This window comes from Annulohypoxylon maeteangense (assembly GCF_022496945.1).
Source record: "Annulohypoxylon maeteangense strain CBS 123835 unplaced genomic scaffold GGS22scaffold_2, whole genome shotgun sequence".
Taxonomy (NCBI): domain Eukaryota; kingdom Fungi; phylum Ascomycota; class Sordariomycetes; order Xylariales; family Hypoxylaceae; genus Annulohypoxylon; species Annulohypoxylon maeteangense.
Window position 1 is genome coordinate 1499232 of NW_025953249.1, and position 17929 is coordinate 1517160.

A 17929-nucleotide genomic window follows, 5' to 3' on the forward strand; every position below is an offset into this window, starting at 1 on the left:
AATCGGTGGGACGATGCATTGGACTAGGCCTCTAAAGTATAAGATAGAACAGTTAGGAATGAGATGCACATATGGGAAGACTAACGCATATGAATACCAACTTGGGTTAATAGCACAAGGTGAAATGGTGAGTACGTAACTTCGACTTCTGTGTGAGAGCCCACGATGTCTCCACTTTCATAGGTTCGTGCAATGCCCCGGCTTTCCCGCTTTGAGCCGCGGATGCATCACAGCATATTATGTACAACATCTCGACACTAAGACATCCATTTCCTATCGAAACATCATCAAGGGGCTAACAGCAGCTCCCTCCAATCGGCGAGGCTCTATCTAATAGCTAATACATAATTTGGTAATTCTATAATCCTACTCGCATCCCATCATATCTACCTATATAGTATAATCTGCAACACATAACAACAATGCCAACCCCTCAACCGGACATCGAGGAAAACCAGCCCTCATCTTCATGCCGCGACGCCCTCTCCTTCTCAAACCTCCGCCGACCAGTGCAAGTAGGAGATACAAGCCCCAGCAATGTATTCTGGATATGGCCCTTCCTCGGGCCTCTGCTCGTCGTGAATGAGAGCAGCGACACACGCGACCACTGCGCCAATGAGAGGAGTGAGTTCTCATATCCTTGCACCAAAACGCATCACATCCGTTCAACTCGCTAACAAACCTCCTTTTAAAAAAGCCTTCCTATCCTACCTCCGGCTCTCTATTTACATGGCCGTCGTCGCGATAGCCATTGTATCATCCTTCCACCTCAAGTCGCAGCCCTCGGACCTGGAATTGCGCATGGCCCGACCCCTCGGCATCATCTTCTGGCTACTATCTCTAGCCTGTCTAGTCCTCGGATTTGGAAATTACATAAGTTCGTCTTCCCTTACCACCAATATATTACGTTTTGCTAATTTCTGCAAGAAACCCTAGACAAATACAGCAGGAAAGTAGCGATAGTCCAAACGGGCTGGAGGACGCAATCGGTAAGCTCCCTTGCATATGTGCGCCCTTCATCCTAGCTTCACCGCTAACAGGCAAAAAGATCATGTCTCTCATCGCACTGTCGATCGTAAGCACCTGTGTGATTCTACTAGTAATTGAAAAACTCCGAGATGAGAGTTAATTACAATATCCACAACTTCAGCAATCTGTTTTCTTTCTTTTTGCTGATTTGGACGTTATGTACATGATCTCCTTCCATGAATCTGCTGGTATATATACGTTGTATCTCTGCCCAAAGTGCGCCAAACCCCACAACTAAAGACCAGTCACTTAATTCCGATAACTCCAACTATAAGCCTTGCTGATCGTAATTCCTGGGTTATATCGAAATTTTTCGAGGTCTCAGGGACCGTCGTGACCCTTCGTATTTTCTTATCGCCTTAGTCCGTCGCGCAGAACATGTCTTGCGTCGACAAGGGCACGACTTCTTTCTTCTTTTCCAGGTCCGTACTACAACTGCCAACTTTCTCTTTGAACTCTATTGAATACTCTCTGGCGAGTGAATTTAATTCTCCGAAATCCGTCGGCTGGCCATCCCATGTTACTATAGGTAGGTCGTTAAACGAGCGGAGATTCCCCTTGTTGGGAAGGCTGTCAAGGAGGGATACTGGAGCAAGAGGTGTCTCTATACCCACCCGGATCTTTTGTCTAACATTCTCGATTTCTTCTTCGCTCGCATCATCCGCAAGGAGCGGCTTCGAGTTTTCATGACTTGCGTACTCCTCCGGCAGATGGTTTAGCTCGCTGTGGACAGTTGCAAGATTCCTAGCAGTGTCGTCACCAGGATACAACATCCAATAGCCCCGTGCTCGAGCCAGTCTCAAAGCATATTCCAACCAAGACGGATATTGAGTGCTCACGACCTTTTCGGACAAGAGGGCGGGGATGGGATTTAATCCTTGCTTAGCTTCCAATGACCTAGAAACAAAGTCATGGAGTTCCATCCATCTTTCGCCTAAGAATAATACCGCGTTACTAGTAGGCGCCTGCCATAGAAATGAAGTCGAGATCTCCCCATCTGATGCATCTCCGGAATGAGTGCTCTTCAGTAGTGAAGGTGGAGAAAACGCACCCTTCCCATCCAGCAATTTGTTTGGTTGCTCAAGGCTGATACCAAAAAGCCGACGATCCCAATGTTGGTAGGTAGAAACAGCTGAATATCTATATTCCAACAAGGAATATTTTAAATCTATAGGCTAATTAGATGACTTCTTATGCTAAGGGGGTCATGTGGCTTACAGTGGAAGAAATCAGGTGAGAGCTCAACTTGTGGAGAGAGCACTAGTATATGTGAATGTTCTGGTTGAGCTGGCCAGAAAGACTCAAGAAACCTGGCTGAACTTTCCTCCTCACTCATTCTCTGATGAGGTATACGATGTCTAAGCGATAGATAACGAGCGTGAGTCGGATTATATACGTGAGCGGGTGGCCACGTGAATGTTTCGAGGAAGCGCATAGTTGGAGGATCAATATCATGCGGTAGTTCGATAGTGAGATGAGGAACGGAACTTGAAGTATAATCTGCTGCGCTAAGGGATCTAAGAAGTCTGATTAAACTTCCCGATGCGCCTGGTATAGCATGAATGAGTATGTCAATGTGATTTTTGTGCCACACTTGGGTTTGGGTTAGCGGTAGTTAGTACTGTCGAGGGGGCGAACTATCTTACTGCGCAAGGCTTGACTGTCTAGTTTCGCCAACCACTCAAGCCTCTTTATAGATCTACGTGGCAGTTCAATTAGAGTATTCTGTTTTGCCTTGGAGTGTTGTTGCGCAGCCCGTAGAAAGAATGTTTCTTCATCGGTTGAGCCATCTATGAAAATAGCCTGTGGGTGCATATAGTTGAAAATATGATCTGGAAGACAACTTATAAGCAATGTGGTTTATTACGAGAAAATGGCAATACCCACGCAATGCACGAAACACAGCAGTTTCCATCCGATCGTCGGTCGAAACCTGAGTATAATCCGGGCGCGCATCTTACAACAAAGTTAGCAGCCGTATACATTTCCCCAGACGTCTCATGTCGCACCGTGAAATATGATCTGGCAAGAATCGTCGATGCCATTGACTTTCCGAAGCTCTTGTATATCGATATCGCTCCGGCTCATCAAAGCAAAGTGTACGTAACTCTTTAGGTCGGATCCCATCTGACAAGCAATCGGCAAGAGGGTTGCGGCGCTCTTGAGGCTTGAAGATGCGAAGAGAACATTTCTATTTATTACCATGTTCCCCCTTGTGCCAGTGATGCCTTGCAACGTTGGGGCAAGCTCAAGGAACCTGATAGGGCCGTTGAATATGCGCTCGGGTGTGCTCGGTATGTGACTTTGAGGGTTGGGAAAGGCGGCATTAGATCGGTCGGGGGCAGGACGGCTGGGAATATTCGCGGAAGGGTCTGGATATGTGTAACTAGGACGGCGCATTTGCGCATTGGGACCGAGGACCGGGATATTCTTAATGAAGAGGTAGACGATCGAACCTACAACAAGCACGAGAGCTATACGTTTAAGAGACCGTCGCGGAGGGACTCTGGCTGGGTTCCAATTCGGTTGTCGCAAGCCACTGCCATTCTTAAAAGACTTGTGGTCGTCATCCTTTTTGCCCAACTCTTCATCGCTCAAGAAGAAGCCTCGCATCTTCCCCCATGTAGACATGCCAAAGCTCTGGCGCGAGAGCAAAAAAGGCGAGAAAGCAAACAGGTATGTACCTTATATTACAGATCGGTCCTAGAGAAGTTTGAAAGCTGCATCTCAAATGACAACTTTTCAATTGGGCAAATTTAGTAACTTGAAGCTTCAATGTTGATAAAAATAAAATGACGAATCTTGGAAGCTACCCTGATACCTCAATACCTGACACCTAATAGGTACCGTCTCGATAGGGCAAGGGCAGTCGAGTTGAATCGAAGTCCCACTAACACAACCTTGAAGTTTGGGGCTGAGCGACGATGAAGCTCTAGGGAGCGACGATCCCGTTGCTCTTTTAGATGTCCTTAAGAGGTCCTAGCTTACATACATGTAGGGTCGCAGATTCCCCATAGAGCTAACCCATATTGTAATATAATCCAGTTCGTTCTAGGCAAGTCTGACGGATACATACAGACATCGTATTGGATAGGCAGGATATGCCTATTATGCACGTACTAAGTCAAAGAGGGGGGTATTCGAGTAGGGGGGGTATTCGACACCCCCACTTTTGTGGTGAGATCTCAACCAATGAGAAGTGGATGCACCCAAACGGGCCACTTTATTCGACGTACCTTTTTCTTTTTTTCTTTCAAGAACCTTGAACCAATCAGAAGGCTCAATACTATACGCTATGCCATATGAAGCTAAGAAAAGATAACAGCCAATTAGCTTTAAATATACTATACCAATCGGGAATTGTGGATTTTTAGACCTTTATCGCAATTGGCCCTTACATCTAACCATTTCCGCTTAGCGCAAGCTTTTAGCCAATAGATCGTTATGGAATTATTCAGTCACGCTTTATTTTAGCCCTAAAACCCACGCTAGTCCCCGCCTAATGGAGCTCGTTGATTGGTTCGCCACTCTCAAAGTATTACGTGACGTCATCGGGACTGCAAAAACCTTTGTCCGGGCTGACGTACTCGCAAGTCAATTGGTCAGGTCTGAGTCAAAATGTACTAAACCTAAGAAGGTTAGCGGTTACCGAAATAGGTATTTTATTTAGATTGAGGATATTGTGCGCGCTAGACAAGAGGGGGAAAGCGCACTAATCTTAGCTGGGTTTAGTAGTAGGATTTAATTGGTCGTTATTAAGAAGCTATACCTAGAATAGTAATTAAAGCTTCATGAACCAATGAAAAGCTGAGAATCTATCTTTCAGTTGCTAATGTACCGCGCTATACCATATATGATTAGGGTCTCACCACAAAAAGTGGGGGTGTCGAATACCCCCCCTACTCGAATACCCCCCTTTTTGACTTATGCGTACATTGTAAAGTACATACAAACTTGGACGAAAACGTGTTATTTGCCAGGGTAGCTGCTTGGAAAATGGAGGTCCGGCTACTTGCATCACGACGCGATTGATGGGGATCCATAATTTAATGTTCTTGGCAGATCGGTTGACCCCACCAGGTAGGAACATCCAAAAGCCCCACCAAAGAAATACGGGCAGGTACCTACGCAGGTACCTAGATACATCCACTGTAAAATTGCAGACTTAGGAAGTTATGGTGGGGGGCATCGAGCCTTACACAATCTTGCAGCCAAACCGCTGGAAATTTTCTACAGAAATTTGATATTCAGATTTCACGTGCAGCTGTGAGATCCATCACCAAACAAGATTTTTTCTCACGTTCCAGTTTCCGGTGGGATTCCATTTCAAAGACGGATTGAGAAACCCTAATTTTCAAGTTCACCACTCGGTTTCTATTCACGATGGGTAAATCCCGTCGGAATAGGGCCAAAGGCAGCCAGCGCCCTAATCCGATTACTAAACCCGTGAAGCCACTCTCCGACCCTGAATTAATAGCGATAAGAGAAAAAAGCATCTTGCCCGTCATAAAGGATCTTCAGAGCACAGAACCAAAATCCCGGACTACTGCCGCTAGAGCTATCTCCAACATAGTACAGGACCCCAAATGTAGAAAGCTACTTCTACGAGAAAAGATTGTTCATATTATCCTCACCGAGACGTTGACTGATACAAGCCTAGAGGGTCGAGCTGCTGGATGGGAGATTCTCCGCGTTCTCGTTGCCGAGGAAGAGCAGGATTTCTGTATTCACTTATACCGAGTGGATATTATGACTGCTATTCAACATGCCTGTAAAAACGTAAGATTTATAGTCCCCTATAATTCATGAATATCCAACAAAACATTAACTATCATATAGTTAAGCCATACCCTCACGAGAGAAGATCCTCCGTTCAGCAGGAGTTCAAGAGCTGAGCAGCTTTTCGTCTGGAACATTGCCGAGTCGCTCACAGCGATCATCACAGCTCTAGCTGAAGCCCAGGATGAAGCTCTCGATGCGGCGGTGTCTTCACAGCCGATCGTTCATTTTCTTTTCCTTTTGGTTGTTCTCGATAAAACAATTGCGCCAGTCATAAACAATGTTCTATCGTGTATGATAACGTTATCCGAAGACAACCAGCAATTTGCAGAGGCGATCCTTTCCGGCACCGAATTCATACAGGTTTACAATCGCCTGTTTAGATTTAGGACTGGTAACGATTACAAGGCTGTCTTAGCCTGTGCCGTTCTACACAACGCATATTCTGGGGCGCAATGGAATGATCGTAACCTCGGAAAGGATGGTGCCTGCGATGCTGTCCTTATTCCCATGCTTGCTCAGACGCTTGAGCACACTCGGTTGAACATGAGAGCGGCTAATGGCCACGGCTCATCAAATCCAGCCGAGATTCTGCAGTTGGCTCTGGAAGTACTGGCATCAATCGGCACTACTCTTCAGGAGACTCTAGAGAAAGGTGGACGTGGAAAAAAAGAGAAAAAGGGGGAGACTGATGATAAGGACATCGCCATGGATGGTGGCGATGACGAGCAACTTTCTGATAATGTATCGGGCGACGAGGATGATGAGATGGATGAAGACGAAATGGAGGCAGATATGGAGATGGTCACCGGGGTAGACGACCACGACGATGAAATTGAAGGCTTAGACGACTTGCCTACCTTGAAAGAGCTTATCCATAAAGCAATCCCGGAACTGGTTAAATTAATCCAATCCTGCGACGGCAACGACGAGATCTCGAAGTATATTCTCAACCACGCTGTCACTGCTTTAAATAACATCTCTTGGACAGTAAGCTGTCTAGATTTCTCCGACAAATCGAATACAGCGATATCTCGCGCCTGGACACCTGTGGCGCAGAAGATTTGGGAACAGATAATAGCGCCGGTTCTTTCGAACGACACAAGCGACGTACAGCTTGCGACTACCGTGACCAGCCTTGCATGGGCCATTGCAAGAACTCTGCATGGTCAGAAGTTCCTCAGTGGAGATGAACACAAGAAATTTATATCACTCTATCACGCATCCAAAGGCCTGAACGAGAACCACGAAGATCCATTCCAAGGCCTGGGCGTCAAATGCATTGGAGTGTTAGGGCAACTCGCACTTGCGGCACCTGTGGCGTTGAACCGAGAGATAGGCATATTCCTTCTCACAGTCGTCAAAGGACTACCTGAGACTTCAGCTGCAGATGCTGTAGAGGCCTTGAACCAATTATTCGACATATATGGCGACGAAAGTAATGAATGCGATAAGGAGGTCTTCTGGAAGGACAACTTCCTGCAACATCTTGGGGAAGCCGCGCCGAAAGTGAAGGCTATGGTGAAAACAGTCGATAAGAGACAATCGGGCGAATTGCGGGTGCGTGCTGAGGAAGCGAATTTGAATCTTTCTAGATTCATACCGTATAAGCAGAAACGCAAACCCTGAAAAATGAGATACTGCTAAGCTCGGCGGACTTAGATACCTAGATAGTAAAATGTACAGGTCTACGAATTGAGAGTGATTGTTCCTAAAGCCTTTAGTTGTCGATATTTAGGGAGGGGAATGGCGGTGGGGGCTGAGATAGATCCGTGGACAGTCGCTTATCAAGGTCCTTTAAGACGAAGGCTAGGAGGGGTTTCCTCCTCTTCGCTTCGTTTTGCTACGATAGGTCTGCTGTGTGCAGTCATCACATGCCGTGGAGAAAGAACACGCAACCACCACATAATACACTCACCTTAAATACTCTGTCCCCTTTTGGCATGGTACGTTTGGCTGAAGTAGAGGCCAGCCACGGTCCATGTGCCATGTATGTAGAAACGACCATTTCGATCTTAATATCACTAAGGGAGTTAGGCTCATGGAAGCTTCGGTCAATTAATAGAACTCACGTCGTGGCCCATGGCAAGTTCCATCCCTCAACTCCTGAGAAAAACCTGATTCTAGAGCCGTCGAGCGCGCCGTTCCCTGCAAGTAGAAAAAACAACCTTAGCAATTGAGCCAACCAGCCAATCCCGTTCCGCGAAAAACCCAGACACCACGCAGGGCGAACGAAGCCCGCGCGGAGTAAACAGGTTTTCTCTTCTTCGTCGTCTTCGACTTCTTTCTTAACCGATAGGCTTCAGCTTCTTTTTCTTCTTCTTGTCGTCGCCGGACTTGGACTTCTGGAACTGGCGCCAGCTGTCGATGCGCTGGTCGCGGGTGCTCTCCCAGTCCTGCTCGTGCTGGCGCTTGCGCTTGCGGTCCTCGACCTCCTGGTCGGCTCGGCGCTGCTCGCGGCCCTCCTCCTGCATCTGCGCCTTGGCCTGGCGCTTGCGCCGCATCTCGTTGTCGATGAGCACCTCGCGGGTCTTCACCCTCCACTGCTGCGCGAATTCCTCCGTCTTCAGCTCCGGGCTGTCTACCGTCCACTTGTTCTCGCGGATCAGCAGCATGCGCGCGTCTGCGATCGCCTCGTCGAGCCGCTCCCGGTGCTTCTCGTCCATCAGTTCCGTCTGCGCCTTCTTCAGCCTGTCGAAGGCTTCCGGGGCTTGTGGGTTTTTCGTCTTGTCGGGATGGATGAGGAGTGACTTCTTGCGGTACGTCGCCTTGATGTCGGATTCGGGGACGCCGGGGTTCAGGTCTAGAACTGCGTAGCTGTTATGGGAGTTAGATTTCATTCTTGATTTGATAGTAACTCGTAGTGAAGACTTACGCATCTAAGCGGAAGGCCTTCAAGATGCGATCTATTTCGGCATCCTAAAATGAATCATGTTAGTCAATATCAATCTTGCAATGACGATTGGAGGTCAGCTTGCCTTGTCGAACTCCTTTGACTCCGCCTCAAGCGCGTCGAGAGCGTCCTTATCCTCAACAGGATCTTTTGGATCCTTCTCTTTGGAAGCCATATTTGATTTGAAAGTGAGAAAAGAAACAATAACAGTCGACGGCTCAAAATCAAGAGTAGACGGGGTTTAAAAGGTAAGAACGAAGGTGTTAAAGGTCCGAATCCGGGGGTGATGGGGCGAGGAGATAAGAAGTTGCGATAGGTGCTCGTTCAGAGATGTAAACCTGGAAGTGATGACCCATGTACCTGTACGGTACAAGTTTAGCGGGGCTTTAGTTCTTATCGGCCAGTCACGCTAGGCGATAACAGCGGCCAGGGTCCTACGACTCAGAAAAAAAGTTCTGGATGCGCCCCACGAGAACTTCAACTTGAGATCGTATGCAATACATTGAGTTTCAACCAATTTAACAGGGCCTTGGTCTTGGTATTGAAACTGTTTGAATATCTATGTAGGCTTCATATTGCTTTACAAATATATCGCAAACATGCCGTCTCGTGCGGTATCGCCGGCACGATCCGAAAACGAAGTCGACATCTTAGGCTCGCTGTTCACTGATAGCGTTGGTAGGCCAGATGGGAAAAACAAGAAGAATGTAGCGCAAGATGACCTTGGGTTCGATTTTCTAGAGGGTAGCGATGACGACGATGGGGGCGATGAGGCTTTCATTGCCCTCAAACAGGCCGCTTCGTTTCGGAAAACTACCAATCTAAAAGGGAAATCCGTGAAGAAAGGTGGCGGCTTTCAAGCTATGGGTTCGTACAACATGCAGCGAGATGAAGCTCTATTCTACGTCTCAGGTAACTAACAGGACTTTTTATAGGACTCAATGCGAATCTATTAAGAGCGATCACGAGAAAGGGGTTCTCAGTCCCTACCCCCATCCAGCGCAAAGCTATACCATTAATCATGGAGAGGAGAGATGTTGTTGGTATGGCGAGAACAGGTTCCGGAAAGACCGCTGCATTCGTCATCCCTATGATAGAACGCCTGAGAGCTCATAGCGCAACAATTGGATCAAGAGCACTGATTCTTTCTCCATCTCGAGAACTTGCCATCCAGACTCTAAAGGTTGTAAAGGAATTCGGCCGCGGAACAGATTTAAAATGCGTGCTACTCGTTGGAGGTGACAGTTTGGAGGAGCAATTTAGCTCTATGACTTCGAATCCCGACATTGTCATTGCTACGCCCGGTCGATTCCTGCATCTCAAAGTTGAGATGTCTCTCGATCTATCTTCCATCCAATATGTCGTATTCGACGAGGCTGACAGACTTTTCGAGATGGGTTTTGCCGCGCAACTTACTGAGATCTTGCACGCCCTACCTTTATCAAGACAGAGTCTGCTCTTCTCGGCAACTTTACCCGCTTCATTAGTCGAGTTTGCCCGCGCAGGTCTACAAGATCCTAGTCTTGTCCGACTAGATGCTGAGACGAAGATCTCCCCGGACTTACAATCGGCTTTCTTCAGTGTAAAGAGTGCTGAGAAAGAAGGTGCCCTTTTACATATCCTACATGACGTTATTAAGATGCCTATGGGTTTGCCAGAAGGGGTTCAGCCAGAGTCGGACAATATTTCGAAAAAGAGAAAGCGGGGATCAGATGCGCCCAGAGGAAGGGAAAAGCCGACGGAACACTCCACGATCATTTTCACTGCTACAAAACATCACGTCGAATATATACAATCTCTGCTCAACGAAGCGGGATTCGCAGTCTCCTATGTCTACGGTTCTTTAGACCAGACGGCCAGAAAAGACCAAGTCGAAAACTTCAGGCGCGGCCGTTCCAACATTCTAGTTGTGACAGATGTCGCCGCGCGAGGTATCGATATCCCCATTCTTGCCAACGTCATCAACTACGACTTTCCCCCGCAACCGAAAATCTTTGTGCATCGAGTCGGACGTACGGCAAGAGCTGGACAGAGAGGTTGGAGTTACAGTCTAGTCAGAGACACAGATGCGCCATATTTGTTGGATCTTCAGTTATTCCTAGGCAAGAAGCTCGTCCTTGGCAAAGAAGGCAAGGACTCCAGCAACTTTGCAGAGGATATAGCCGTTGGTGCGCCGATACGGAGTAAAGTAGAGTCCAACGTAGAATGGCTCAACAAGGTCTTAGGCGAGAGCGAGGATATTAGTGCCCTCCGCCGAGTAGCGGGGAAGGCCGAGAAGCTGTACCTGAGAACACGCAACTCCGCCTCCAGCCAGAGCGCCCGAAGAGCAAGGGAAATCGTCGCATCGAAAAATTGGATGCAATTACACGCCATCTTCGGCGACCAGCTCGGAGAAGCTGAGGATGCCCGAGCCGAGATGCTAGCCAAGATCAGTGGCTTCAAGCCACAGGAAACAATCTTCGAAATCGGAAGGTCCGCCAAGGCGGGCCGCAACGACGCCGCCGATGTCATGAAGTCGCTTCGCGAGCGCTTTGGCCCTCGAAGAACCGGTAAGGAAGTTGAAGAAGCGGAAGAATCAGACGAGGCTATGGAAGTAGACGGCCCAGAAGCCTTCGATGACGAAGATGAAGCCGCAGCAGTAGACGAGCAAGAAGACAGCCCAGCCGCGGCTGAAGACTCCGACTCCGACCTCGAAGTCACCATATCCAACCACACATCCAGCACACGCCCCAAAGACGCCACCTCATCCTACCAAGACACCGAAGTCTTCATGTCATACACCCCGCGCACAGTCAACGCCGCCGAAGAGCGCGGATACGGCGTCCACTCCGGGTCCAACACACTCCCACAACACACCTCGCGCGCACAAGCCTCATCGAGTTTCGTCGAAGCAGCCCGCGATTTAACCATGGACTTAACCAACGACGAAACAGCCAAGAACTTCGGCGTCCCGACGCGCGCGCGCATGCGCTGGGACAAGAAACAAGCGAAATACGTATCCCGCGACAACGACGACGACGGCTCCCGCGCACAGGCCGGAACGGGCACGGGCAAACGCTTGATCCGCGGAGAAAGCGGAGTCAAGATCGCAGCGAGTTTCCAAAGCGGGCGATTTGACAAATGGAGACGCGCGCAGCGCATGGGTAAACTGCCGCGCGTAGGCGAGTTTGAGAAGAGGCAGTTTGGGGGGAATAACAACGGTGGGCCAGGCGATGCAGGGAATGGGGGTAGGTTCAGACATAAGCAAGAAAAGGCGCCGAAGGAAGCGGATAAATTCCGCGACGACTACCACGTGCGGAAGAAGCGGGTGGCGGAGGCCAAGGAGAAGCGGGTTGGACGGTTTAAGGATGGTGCGGGGAGTAGGAAGGAGATTAAGAACGTGGATGATATCCGCAAGGCGAGGGTTCTTAAGGAGAAAAAGAAGGCGAAGAATGCTAGGCCGTCGAGGAAGTGAAGGTGGTGGTGGTGATGATGGGAGGAAGGAGATATGTAACTACTACGTCAAGATCACTACGATGAGGAATAAACATATCATCAAGTACAGAAGATGAAAGTTTCGATTGTTTCCATCATTTTATAATGCATTGACCTGGAGCGAGGTCGCACTCTAACTTTGCGATGCTCGGCGATGCATTATTTGCCGTTTAATAGTACAAGTTTCACCGACTTGACAACCAGCCTCCTACCAGTTAAGCCTGACCTTTACGTGTCGGGCAAACGACGAGATAGTTTTTAGTCAATGTCAACTCCTCCCAATTGCCTATTTTCCATCGTCCCAGTCCGGATTCTAGTGGCATATTAGTACGAGATGCATTGGAATATATTAATGCTAAGGGTTAATGAGGACTTACCTTGCGAAGAATCACTAGTCCTTCTAGTGTGCTGCTGAGACTGATGTATTGCTCGTCCTCAAGTTCCGCTCGCTCGCCGTATGCTAGAAGCACAGGCGTGCTTTGTGTCTGCCATCCGGTGATCGTCTTGGGTCGACCTGCCTGACCGACCACATCAACGGCTTGACCAACGCGGACATTGACCGTCAAGGGGTTGAGGCCCTCATCTAGCGTAACGAGGAAGCGGGGATGCATGGCGGTGATGAGGAAGTATAGGAGGTAGTGGGAATTGGAAGTCACGAATTGCTTGGCGTCGATCATGGCGACGAGAATGGCGAGCAGACCTGATGTCGCCACTCGTGACAGGATCTGTCGATCTGTGTGGAAGGGGCTAAGAGACATGGTGCCCTTGCCCATGTGTAAGAGACCTTGCGCAATACGAACCATGAACAATGATTCTTGGTCTCTGTGGTAGTAGCTGGCTAATTGTCGAAGAAGCTGTGCTAATCTGGCGTTGTTCGTGCCGGCGCCGAGCAATCCCATGGCAAAGATTGCATTTATCGCGACATCATTGTCATTGTCGTGACTGTACCGGGATAGTGTATCGTAGACCTTCATCTGTGGGTTGCTAGGGCTAATCAAACCCATAGCCAACGGCACGACACGCCGAATGTTGGCCTCGCCATAGTGCATCAGATGACCAAATTGTCTCAGAACCATCTCTTGTCCGACTTCTTCGCCCATCGCAACTAGCGCAATTCCGAGAACCGCATACATTTGCAATAACTCCTCGCCCTTCTTATCATCTGAGTCAGGGTCGATATGCTCGTTGCAGATATGTAGTAGTTCTTGGATCTTCAACACAGCTCCAGTACCAGCCCAGGCACAAACCTCGCAAAGAATGGCAGTTGGCTTGGCCATAGGGTGAGAAACTGCCTTGAGAGTCTCTAGAATAACATCGACTTCTTCTTGGCGACCAAAGAAGAGAAGGCCGAGACCCAAGGCTAAGAATCGAACCCACTTATCAGAAAACTGGTTTCCACGGTCTTCGTCCATAAGAACACTCATGATCTCCTCAGTCGCCAGCGGGTTGGCAGAGCCAACACACGTCATGCCACAAGCCAGAGCGGCCATTGCGGCGGTCTGCATATCGCTATCCGGGTTTGTAACAATGGGTAACAAGTGCTCCAACACCTCTTCCTTATGCGAGCCTGCGTAGGAAAGCCCAAGTCCCATGATGGCAGCTATTCGTATAAGAGGATTCTTATGTTCAAGCTTTTCCGGGTCAGCGAGTAGCGCTATACTAGGGTCGCTGTCCATGCGAACACCTGAGGTCATGATGCCAATAGCGAGCATACTGCCTGCCACAATCAGGGGCTCTCCAGAGTAGGTGTATTTATCGATCTTATCGAGTCCATTTTCAACATCCCACATAAGTAGAGTCCCGAGGGAGGCCACGGTTGATACCATACCTTCATCCTTCGTCTTCCACACCCAGGACTCCTTGTCCTCTTCCACGAGCATCATTTTATCGTTGCCGAAGCCGGCGTTGACGAATCCATTGACGAATGCAGCGGCTAGATTGTGTCGCGCAGAGTCTAGATTCGTCATGCCAGCTACACGGGTGCTCTCCAGATGGCTCTTGTAGATATCTTCCGTGGTCTTAGGTTCGAGAATGTTCAATTCTTTGCCTAGAACCTTGAAGTACTCGGCCAACTTGACGTTTGAAACGGTATCTTCTATGTCCTGCATATCTTCTGGCGAAGCGTGGGTGTTTCTGTGTACGTTAACCCAGCTCTTCTGACGGCCAATCAAGAAACCCATCTGCTTCTTTAGCGCCGGATCCTCTGTAGAGTCGAAGACATTGGTGATGAGGTCGATGTCATTGAGCCTGATAGCGATATTCATAGCCGGGGTCAGTTCCTTATAGGCCATGTAGATCGTATATGCAGTTCGCAGAAATTGATCGTTTTCCGGATAGGTTAGGAGGTTGACCATGCTGACAAGGTATAAGCAGACACGGGAGTAGGTGTTCTCGTCGACGAACTTGGGTAGCTCTTCGATAATCTCGAGCTCGCTCATAAGATCGACAGCATCAGCCTCGGCGTTGCTCTTCAAGAATAAGGGCACGAGGACCAATGCGAGATCTATTAGATCTTTAACGGGTTCCTCCACAGCGACCCGTTTTCCGTAAACCTCGCCAATCTCCAAGGCCAGATGACGCACATATTCATGGCCCCACGATCCTATGTCTTCCGTCGGTGATAGTAAACGGAACTTCAGGGTGTCTTGGCGGTCTTCGTCTGAAAAGGTCATACCTATGACCGATAAGACATCCGCCAACGAGGATTTGTCATCGCCCTCAGGCCACTCTTCGTAGAGTTTTGTCATAGTCGGGTAGTGGGGTCTGAGGAACTTCAAGGGTTTCGGTACTGCAGTCATGGAGGATGTCGAAGTCTTGATGGAATTCTTCATGGCCTCCAAGGCCGGCTTGTAGAGGGATGCATCGGATTCCTGCGAATTACATTAGCGCTTCCAGATGATGTATTAATAGGTCGGAGCACATTTGTCATACTGTTAATCGCTCGACAAACATGTCAAGCTCACTCTTGAGTTGCTGGTCTTCCTCGCTCAACTCCTCCGCAGCTGCATACATGTTAGCATGGGCAAACAAATTCTAGCATCTAATTAGCGGGGAGAAAACACACAACCGATCTTGTCCTCATCTTTCTTGCCGTTAGCTTGAGGCTGGCCATCTGTGTTTTTCTTATCCTCTTCAGCCTTTTTCTCAACTGCCTCGGCCGATCCTCCGTGGGCATCCCCGCCACGTTTAGTTTTCGCCATGGTGGTCGTCGTCGAGGGAGAAGGTGAACGTAGCAGCTAAGACAAAAAGTATAGAATAAGCTCCGAGGCGACGGTTTCTCAGATGAAGAAATTCAGTCGTGGTAGTGTATGTAGACAAGTTAAATATTAATATGATCGGGCAATTTAATGTCCACGGCGGGGGAGAAATGATTGAGTTTGTTTTGGTTTGTTGGTGTGTGTTTTATTTAACGATGGAAATCGGATAAGCTTTCTTAAAGCGAAAGCTGCTTAATCGACAGGTCGGGTCGAAGCTTCCCCAAGGCAAGGCGGAAGGGTTTACTATTAGGTACGCGACTGCTCTGCCGCCTATTGCTTAGTCTTATTTTTAGGTGGTCAGTGCTTTTGACAATGCCACAGCCTTCCGATTTATTGATGTCGAACTAACCAATCAGTATTTCGTACCGACAGTGAATTTTGATCCAATCAGAAGCTGATAAAAAAAGAAACTCGGCCAATAGAAACGGATTCACTAAACCCTTAACTTCTCTGTACATCAGGGTACATACTTGACGAACCTTATCTTATCGACGATAAGATTATCACCCAGATTTTTGTGTAGAACTTGGTGGGGTTATTCTGGTTATTCTACTAATTCGACATCCAACTTCGTTAATAAGTGTGCGACCGACAAACACTATTCTCCCGATTCAGATATCTCGTCTCCCAGTTTAGTCAACATCACCAGCAAGTCAGACTACAACCAGATCCATCATACCACCTCGTAAACAACGAGGAACCCGCCGTCATGAAGCTCGATACGAAAGCCATGCGGCATCTCACAGCCGAGGATTGGCGAGTCCTCACAGCCGTACGGACCTCCCCTATCCCAACTCCAACCCAACTAACAACCAACCCCATAGTGCGAAATCGGCAGCCGCAACCACGAACTAATCCCAACGCCCCTAATCGAATCCCTCTCCAAGCTTCGGGGCGGCGCAAGCCGCGTACACAAATCAATCTCAGCACTCGCCAAAGTCGGGCTCATCGCGCGCGTCAAAGAAGCCAAGTACGACGGATACCGCCTGACCTACGGCGGCGTCGACTACCTCGCGCTGCACACGTACGCCTCGCGCAAGGAGGTGTACAGCGTGGGGAACCGGATCGGGGTGGGCAAGGAGAGCGATATCCTAGTAGTAGCGGACGAGACGGGGTCGCAGCGGGTCCTGAAGATCCACCGACTGGGTCGGATCTCCTTCCGCACCGTGAAGTCCAACCGGGACTACCTGCGCAAGCGGCAGGGCGGCAGTTGGATGTACCTTTCACGACTAGCTGCCGAGAAGGAGTACGCATTCATGTGCGCGCTGCGGGAGGAAGGGTTTCCCGTTCCGAAGCCGTTGTCGCAGAGCCGGCACACCGTGCTCATGGAGCTCATCGACGCCTTCCCCCTCCGCCAAGTCTCGCAGATCCCGGACCCCGCCGCCCTATACGCCGAGTTAATATCCCTAATCCTACGCCTAGCGCGGCACGGGTTGATTCACGGTGACTTCAACGAATTCAACATCCTAATCAAGGAGGAATCAGAAAAGCCGGAACCCTCCGCCAAGGGCAAGGAAGTAGAGAAGGGGCCAGCGGAGGAGCAGCAAGAGAAGGAAAAGTCCACTGTGATACCTATCTTAATCGATTTTCCCCAGATGGTATCCATGGACCACCAGAATGCCGAAATGTACTTTGATCGCGACGTCAACTGTGTCAAGAGGTTCTTCGAGCGGCGCTTCCACTTCGTCGGCACACAGCCAGGGCCGTTCTTTAAAGATGCCAAGAAGACGGTAGGAAAAGACGGGGCCAAGAGGCTCGATGCTGCGGTCGAGGCATCAGGCTTTTCAAAGAAGGCACTTAAGGACTTAGAGGCCGCCATCAGGGAACAACAAGCGACGAGGGAACAGGCCGGTTCGGGAGGAGAATACGACGCTTCATCAACGAGTGAAGACGAGAATGAAGATGAAGACGAAGACGAAAACGACGATGAAGATACAGAAGCAGACGAGTCGAATACTGTGGGTGATGATCAAGGAGCCAACGCCTCTATAATAGGCTTGAGTAAACTTTCAATTGGAAATGAGACGTGATCACCGAATAGCCACTTAAGATGAGCTCAATTGATACCCCATTCACACAATGCCGTATTTCATAAATAACGATGTGCATAGGTGTCAACCGCATGCTCTATCATGCTGCCACACGTGTTCACTAATCCTACCTACGATCACAAACAGAAAATTACTGTAAAAACATTTTAGACACCATGATCTCATATTGATGTCTCCCTAACTAACTGCATTCGCCAATTCTCTGCTGTGGGATGGAAGATTAATGACGTATGGGTAAAAATGAGAAGGTAAAACTTGCCACAACCTGCCGTTGATACACTTTTCCTTGTATCGTACACTATTAAGCGTTCTGATGATCGGGTGCGACATACCAACTCGACTTTAGAAGTCAGAAAAAAGAAAGGGGATAGAAGAAAACTGGATCTCAAAACAAACAACAACGGAAACAAACTCAGATCGTCCCATCCGGACACCATATCATACCA

At 48.8% G+C, this 17929-nt stretch overlaps 7 protein-coding genes across 7 annotated transcripts; 4 read left to right on the forward strand and 3 right to left on the reverse strand.

The window, feature by feature from the left end:
- Nucleotides 1-243: 243 nt before the first annotated feature.
- Nucleotides 244-1259, forward strand: GGS22DRAFT_65844 (uncharacterized protein). Its single transcript, XM_047967704.1, has 4 exons — nucleotides 244-624; nucleotides 698-877; nucleotides 928-989; nucleotides 1049-1259. The coding sequence occupies exons 1-4, from the start codon at nucleotides 423-425 to the stop codon at nucleotides 1127-1129; spliced, it is 525 nt and encodes a 174-aa protein (XP_047822827.1). The 5' UTR covers nucleotides 244-422; the 3' UTR covers nucleotides 1130-1259.
- Nucleotides 1066-3955, reverse strand: GGS22DRAFT_65842 (uncharacterized protein). Its single transcript, XM_047967703.1, has 5 exons — nucleotides 3039-3955; nucleotides 2917-2985; nucleotides 2676-2861; nucleotides 2248-2622; nucleotides 1066-2197 (listed from the first exon to the last, which is right to left on the reverse strand). Exons 1-5 carry the CDS (start codon nucleotides 3658-3660, stop codon nucleotides 1389-1391), a joined length of 2061 nt encoding a protein of 686 aa, XP_047822828.1. The 5' UTR covers nucleotides 3661-3955; the 3' UTR covers nucleotides 1066-1388.
- Nucleotides 3956-5247: 1292 nt separating this feature from the next.
- Nucleotides 5248-7756, forward strand: GGS22DRAFT_65868 (uncharacterized protein). The gene is made up of 2 exons (XM_047967705.1): nucleotides 5248-5808; nucleotides 5869-7756. Exons 1-2 carry the CDS (start codon nucleotides 5413-5415, stop codon nucleotides 7435-7437), a joined length of 1965 nt encoding a protein of 654 aa, XP_047822829.1. The 5' UTR covers nucleotides 5248-5412; the 3' UTR covers nucleotides 7438-7756.
- Nucleotides 7757-8000: 244 nt separating this feature from the next.
- GGS22DRAFT_65877 (DnaJ-domain-containing protein) lies at nucleotides 8001-9048 on the reverse strand. The gene is made up of 3 exons (XM_047967706.1): nucleotides 8787-9048; nucleotides 8684-8727; nucleotides 8001-8625 (listed from the first exon to the last, which is right to left on the reverse strand). The coding sequence occupies exons 1-3, from the start codon at nucleotides 8874-8876 to the stop codon at nucleotides 8097-8099; spliced, it is 663 nt and encodes a 220-aa protein (XP_047822830.1). The 5' UTR covers nucleotides 8877-9048; the 3' UTR covers nucleotides 8001-8096.
- Nucleotides 9049-9190: 142 nt separating this feature from the next.
- Nucleotides 9191-12222, forward strand: GGS22DRAFT_65879 (ATP-dependent RNA helicase DBP10). The gene is made up of 2 exons (XM_047967707.1): nucleotides 9191-9568; nucleotides 9637-12222. Exons 1-2 carry the CDS (start codon nucleotides 9301-9303, stop codon nucleotides 12153-12155), a joined length of 2787 nt encoding a protein of 928 aa, XP_047822831.1. The 5' UTR covers nucleotides 9191-9300; the 3' UTR covers nucleotides 12156-12222.
- An 18-nt stretch (nucleotides 12223-12240) lies between these two features.
- GGS22DRAFT_65880 (26S proteasome regulatory complex, non-ATPase subcomplex, Rpn1 subunit) lies at nucleotides 12241-15658 on the reverse strand. The gene is made up of 4 exons (XM_047967708.1): nucleotides 15240-15658; nucleotides 15107-15177; nucleotides 12553-15045; nucleotides 12241-12488 (listed from the first exon to the last, which is right to left on the reverse strand). The coding sequence occupies exons 1-4, from the start codon at nucleotides 15373-15375 to the stop codon at nucleotides 12462-12464; spliced, it is 2727 nt and encodes a 908-aa protein (XP_047822832.1). The 5' UTR covers nucleotides 15376-15658; the 3' UTR covers nucleotides 12241-12461.
- Nucleotides 15659-16000: 342 nt separating this feature from the next.
- GGS22DRAFT_152882 (RIO1-domain-containing protein) lies at nucleotides 16001-17850 on the forward strand. Its single transcript, XM_047959754.1, has 2 exons — nucleotides 16001-16204; nucleotides 16257-17850. The coding sequence occupies exons 1-2, from the start codon at nucleotides 16142-16144 to the stop codon at nucleotides 17460-17462; spliced, it is 1269 nt and encodes a 422-aa protein (XP_047822833.1). The 5' UTR covers nucleotides 16001-16141; the 3' UTR covers nucleotides 17463-17850.
- The last annotated feature ends 79 nt before the right edge of the window (nucleotides 17851-17929 follow it).

Coding starts and splice junctions, on each gene's coding strand:
- GGS22DRAFT_152882 (XM_047959754.1), top strand. CDS start 16,142: ATGAAGCTCGATACGAAAGCCATGCGGCATCTCACAGCCGAGGATTGG. Junction 16,205..16,256: donor ATTGGCGAGTCCTCACAGCC/GTACGGACCTCC, acceptor CCAACCCCATAG/TGCGAAATCGGCAGCCGCAA.
- GGS22DRAFT_65842 (XM_047967703.1), bottom strand. CDS start 3,660: ATGTCTACATGGGGGAAGATGCGAGGCTTCTTCTTGAGCGATGAAGAG. Junction 2,986..3,038: donor TTGCCAGATCATATTTCACG/GTGCGACATGAG, acceptor CTTTGTTGTAAG/ATGCGCGCCCGGATTATACT. Junction 2,862..2,916: donor TGCTGTGTTTCGTGCATTGC/GTGGGTATTGCC, acceptor GTTGTCTTCCAG/ATCATATTTTCAACTATATG.
- GGS22DRAFT_65868 (XM_047967705.1), top strand. CDS start 5,413: ATGGGTAAATCCCGTCGGAATAGGGCCAAAGGCAGCCAGCGCCCTAAT. Junction 5,809..5,868: donor TTCAACATGCCTGTAAAAAC/GTAAGATTTATA, acceptor ACTATCATATAG/TTAAGCCATACCCTCACGAG.
- GGS22DRAFT_65880 (XM_047967708.1), bottom strand. CDS start 15,375: ATGGCGAAAACTAAACGTGGCGGGGATGCCCACGGAGGATCGGCCGAG. Junction 15,178..15,239: donor AGATGAGGACAAGATCGGTT/GTGTGTTTTCTC, acceptor ACATGTATGCAG/CTGCGGAGGAGTTGAGCGAG. Junction 15,046..15,106: donor TGTTTGTCGAGCGATTAACA/GTATGACAAATG, acceptor TGTAATTCGCAG/GAATCCGATGCATCCCTCTA.
- GGS22DRAFT_65877 (XM_047967706.1), bottom strand. CDS start 8,876: ATGGCTTCCAAAGAGAAGGATCCAAAAGATCCTGTTGAGGATAAGGAC. Junction 8,728..8,786: donor AGTCAAAGGAGTTCGACAAG/GCAAGCTGACCT, acceptor GATTCATTTTAG/GATGCCGAAATAGATCGCAT. Junction 8,626..8,683: donor AAGGCCTTCCGCTTAGATGC/GTAAGTCTTCAC, acceptor CTCCCATAACAG/CTACGCAGTTCTAGACCTGA.
- GGS22DRAFT_65844 (XM_047967704.1), top strand. CDS start 423: ATGCCAACCCCTCAACCGGACATCGAGGAAAACCAGCCCTCATCTTCA. Junction 625..697: donor CCACTGCGCCAATGAGAGGA/GTGAGTTCTCAT, acceptor CTTTTAAAAAAG/CCTTCCTATCCTACCTCCGG. Junction 878..927: donor CGGATTTGGAAATTACATAA/GTTCGTCTTCCC, acceptor AATTTCTGCAAG/AAACCCTAGACAAATACAGC.
- GGS22DRAFT_65879 (XM_047967707.1), top strand. CDS start 9,301: ATGCCGTCTCGTGCGGTATCGCCGGCACGATCCGAAAACGAAGTCGAC. Junction 9,569..9,636: donor TGGCGGCTTTCAAGCTATGG/GTTCGTACAACA, acceptor GACTTTTTATAG/GACTCAATGCGAATCTATTA.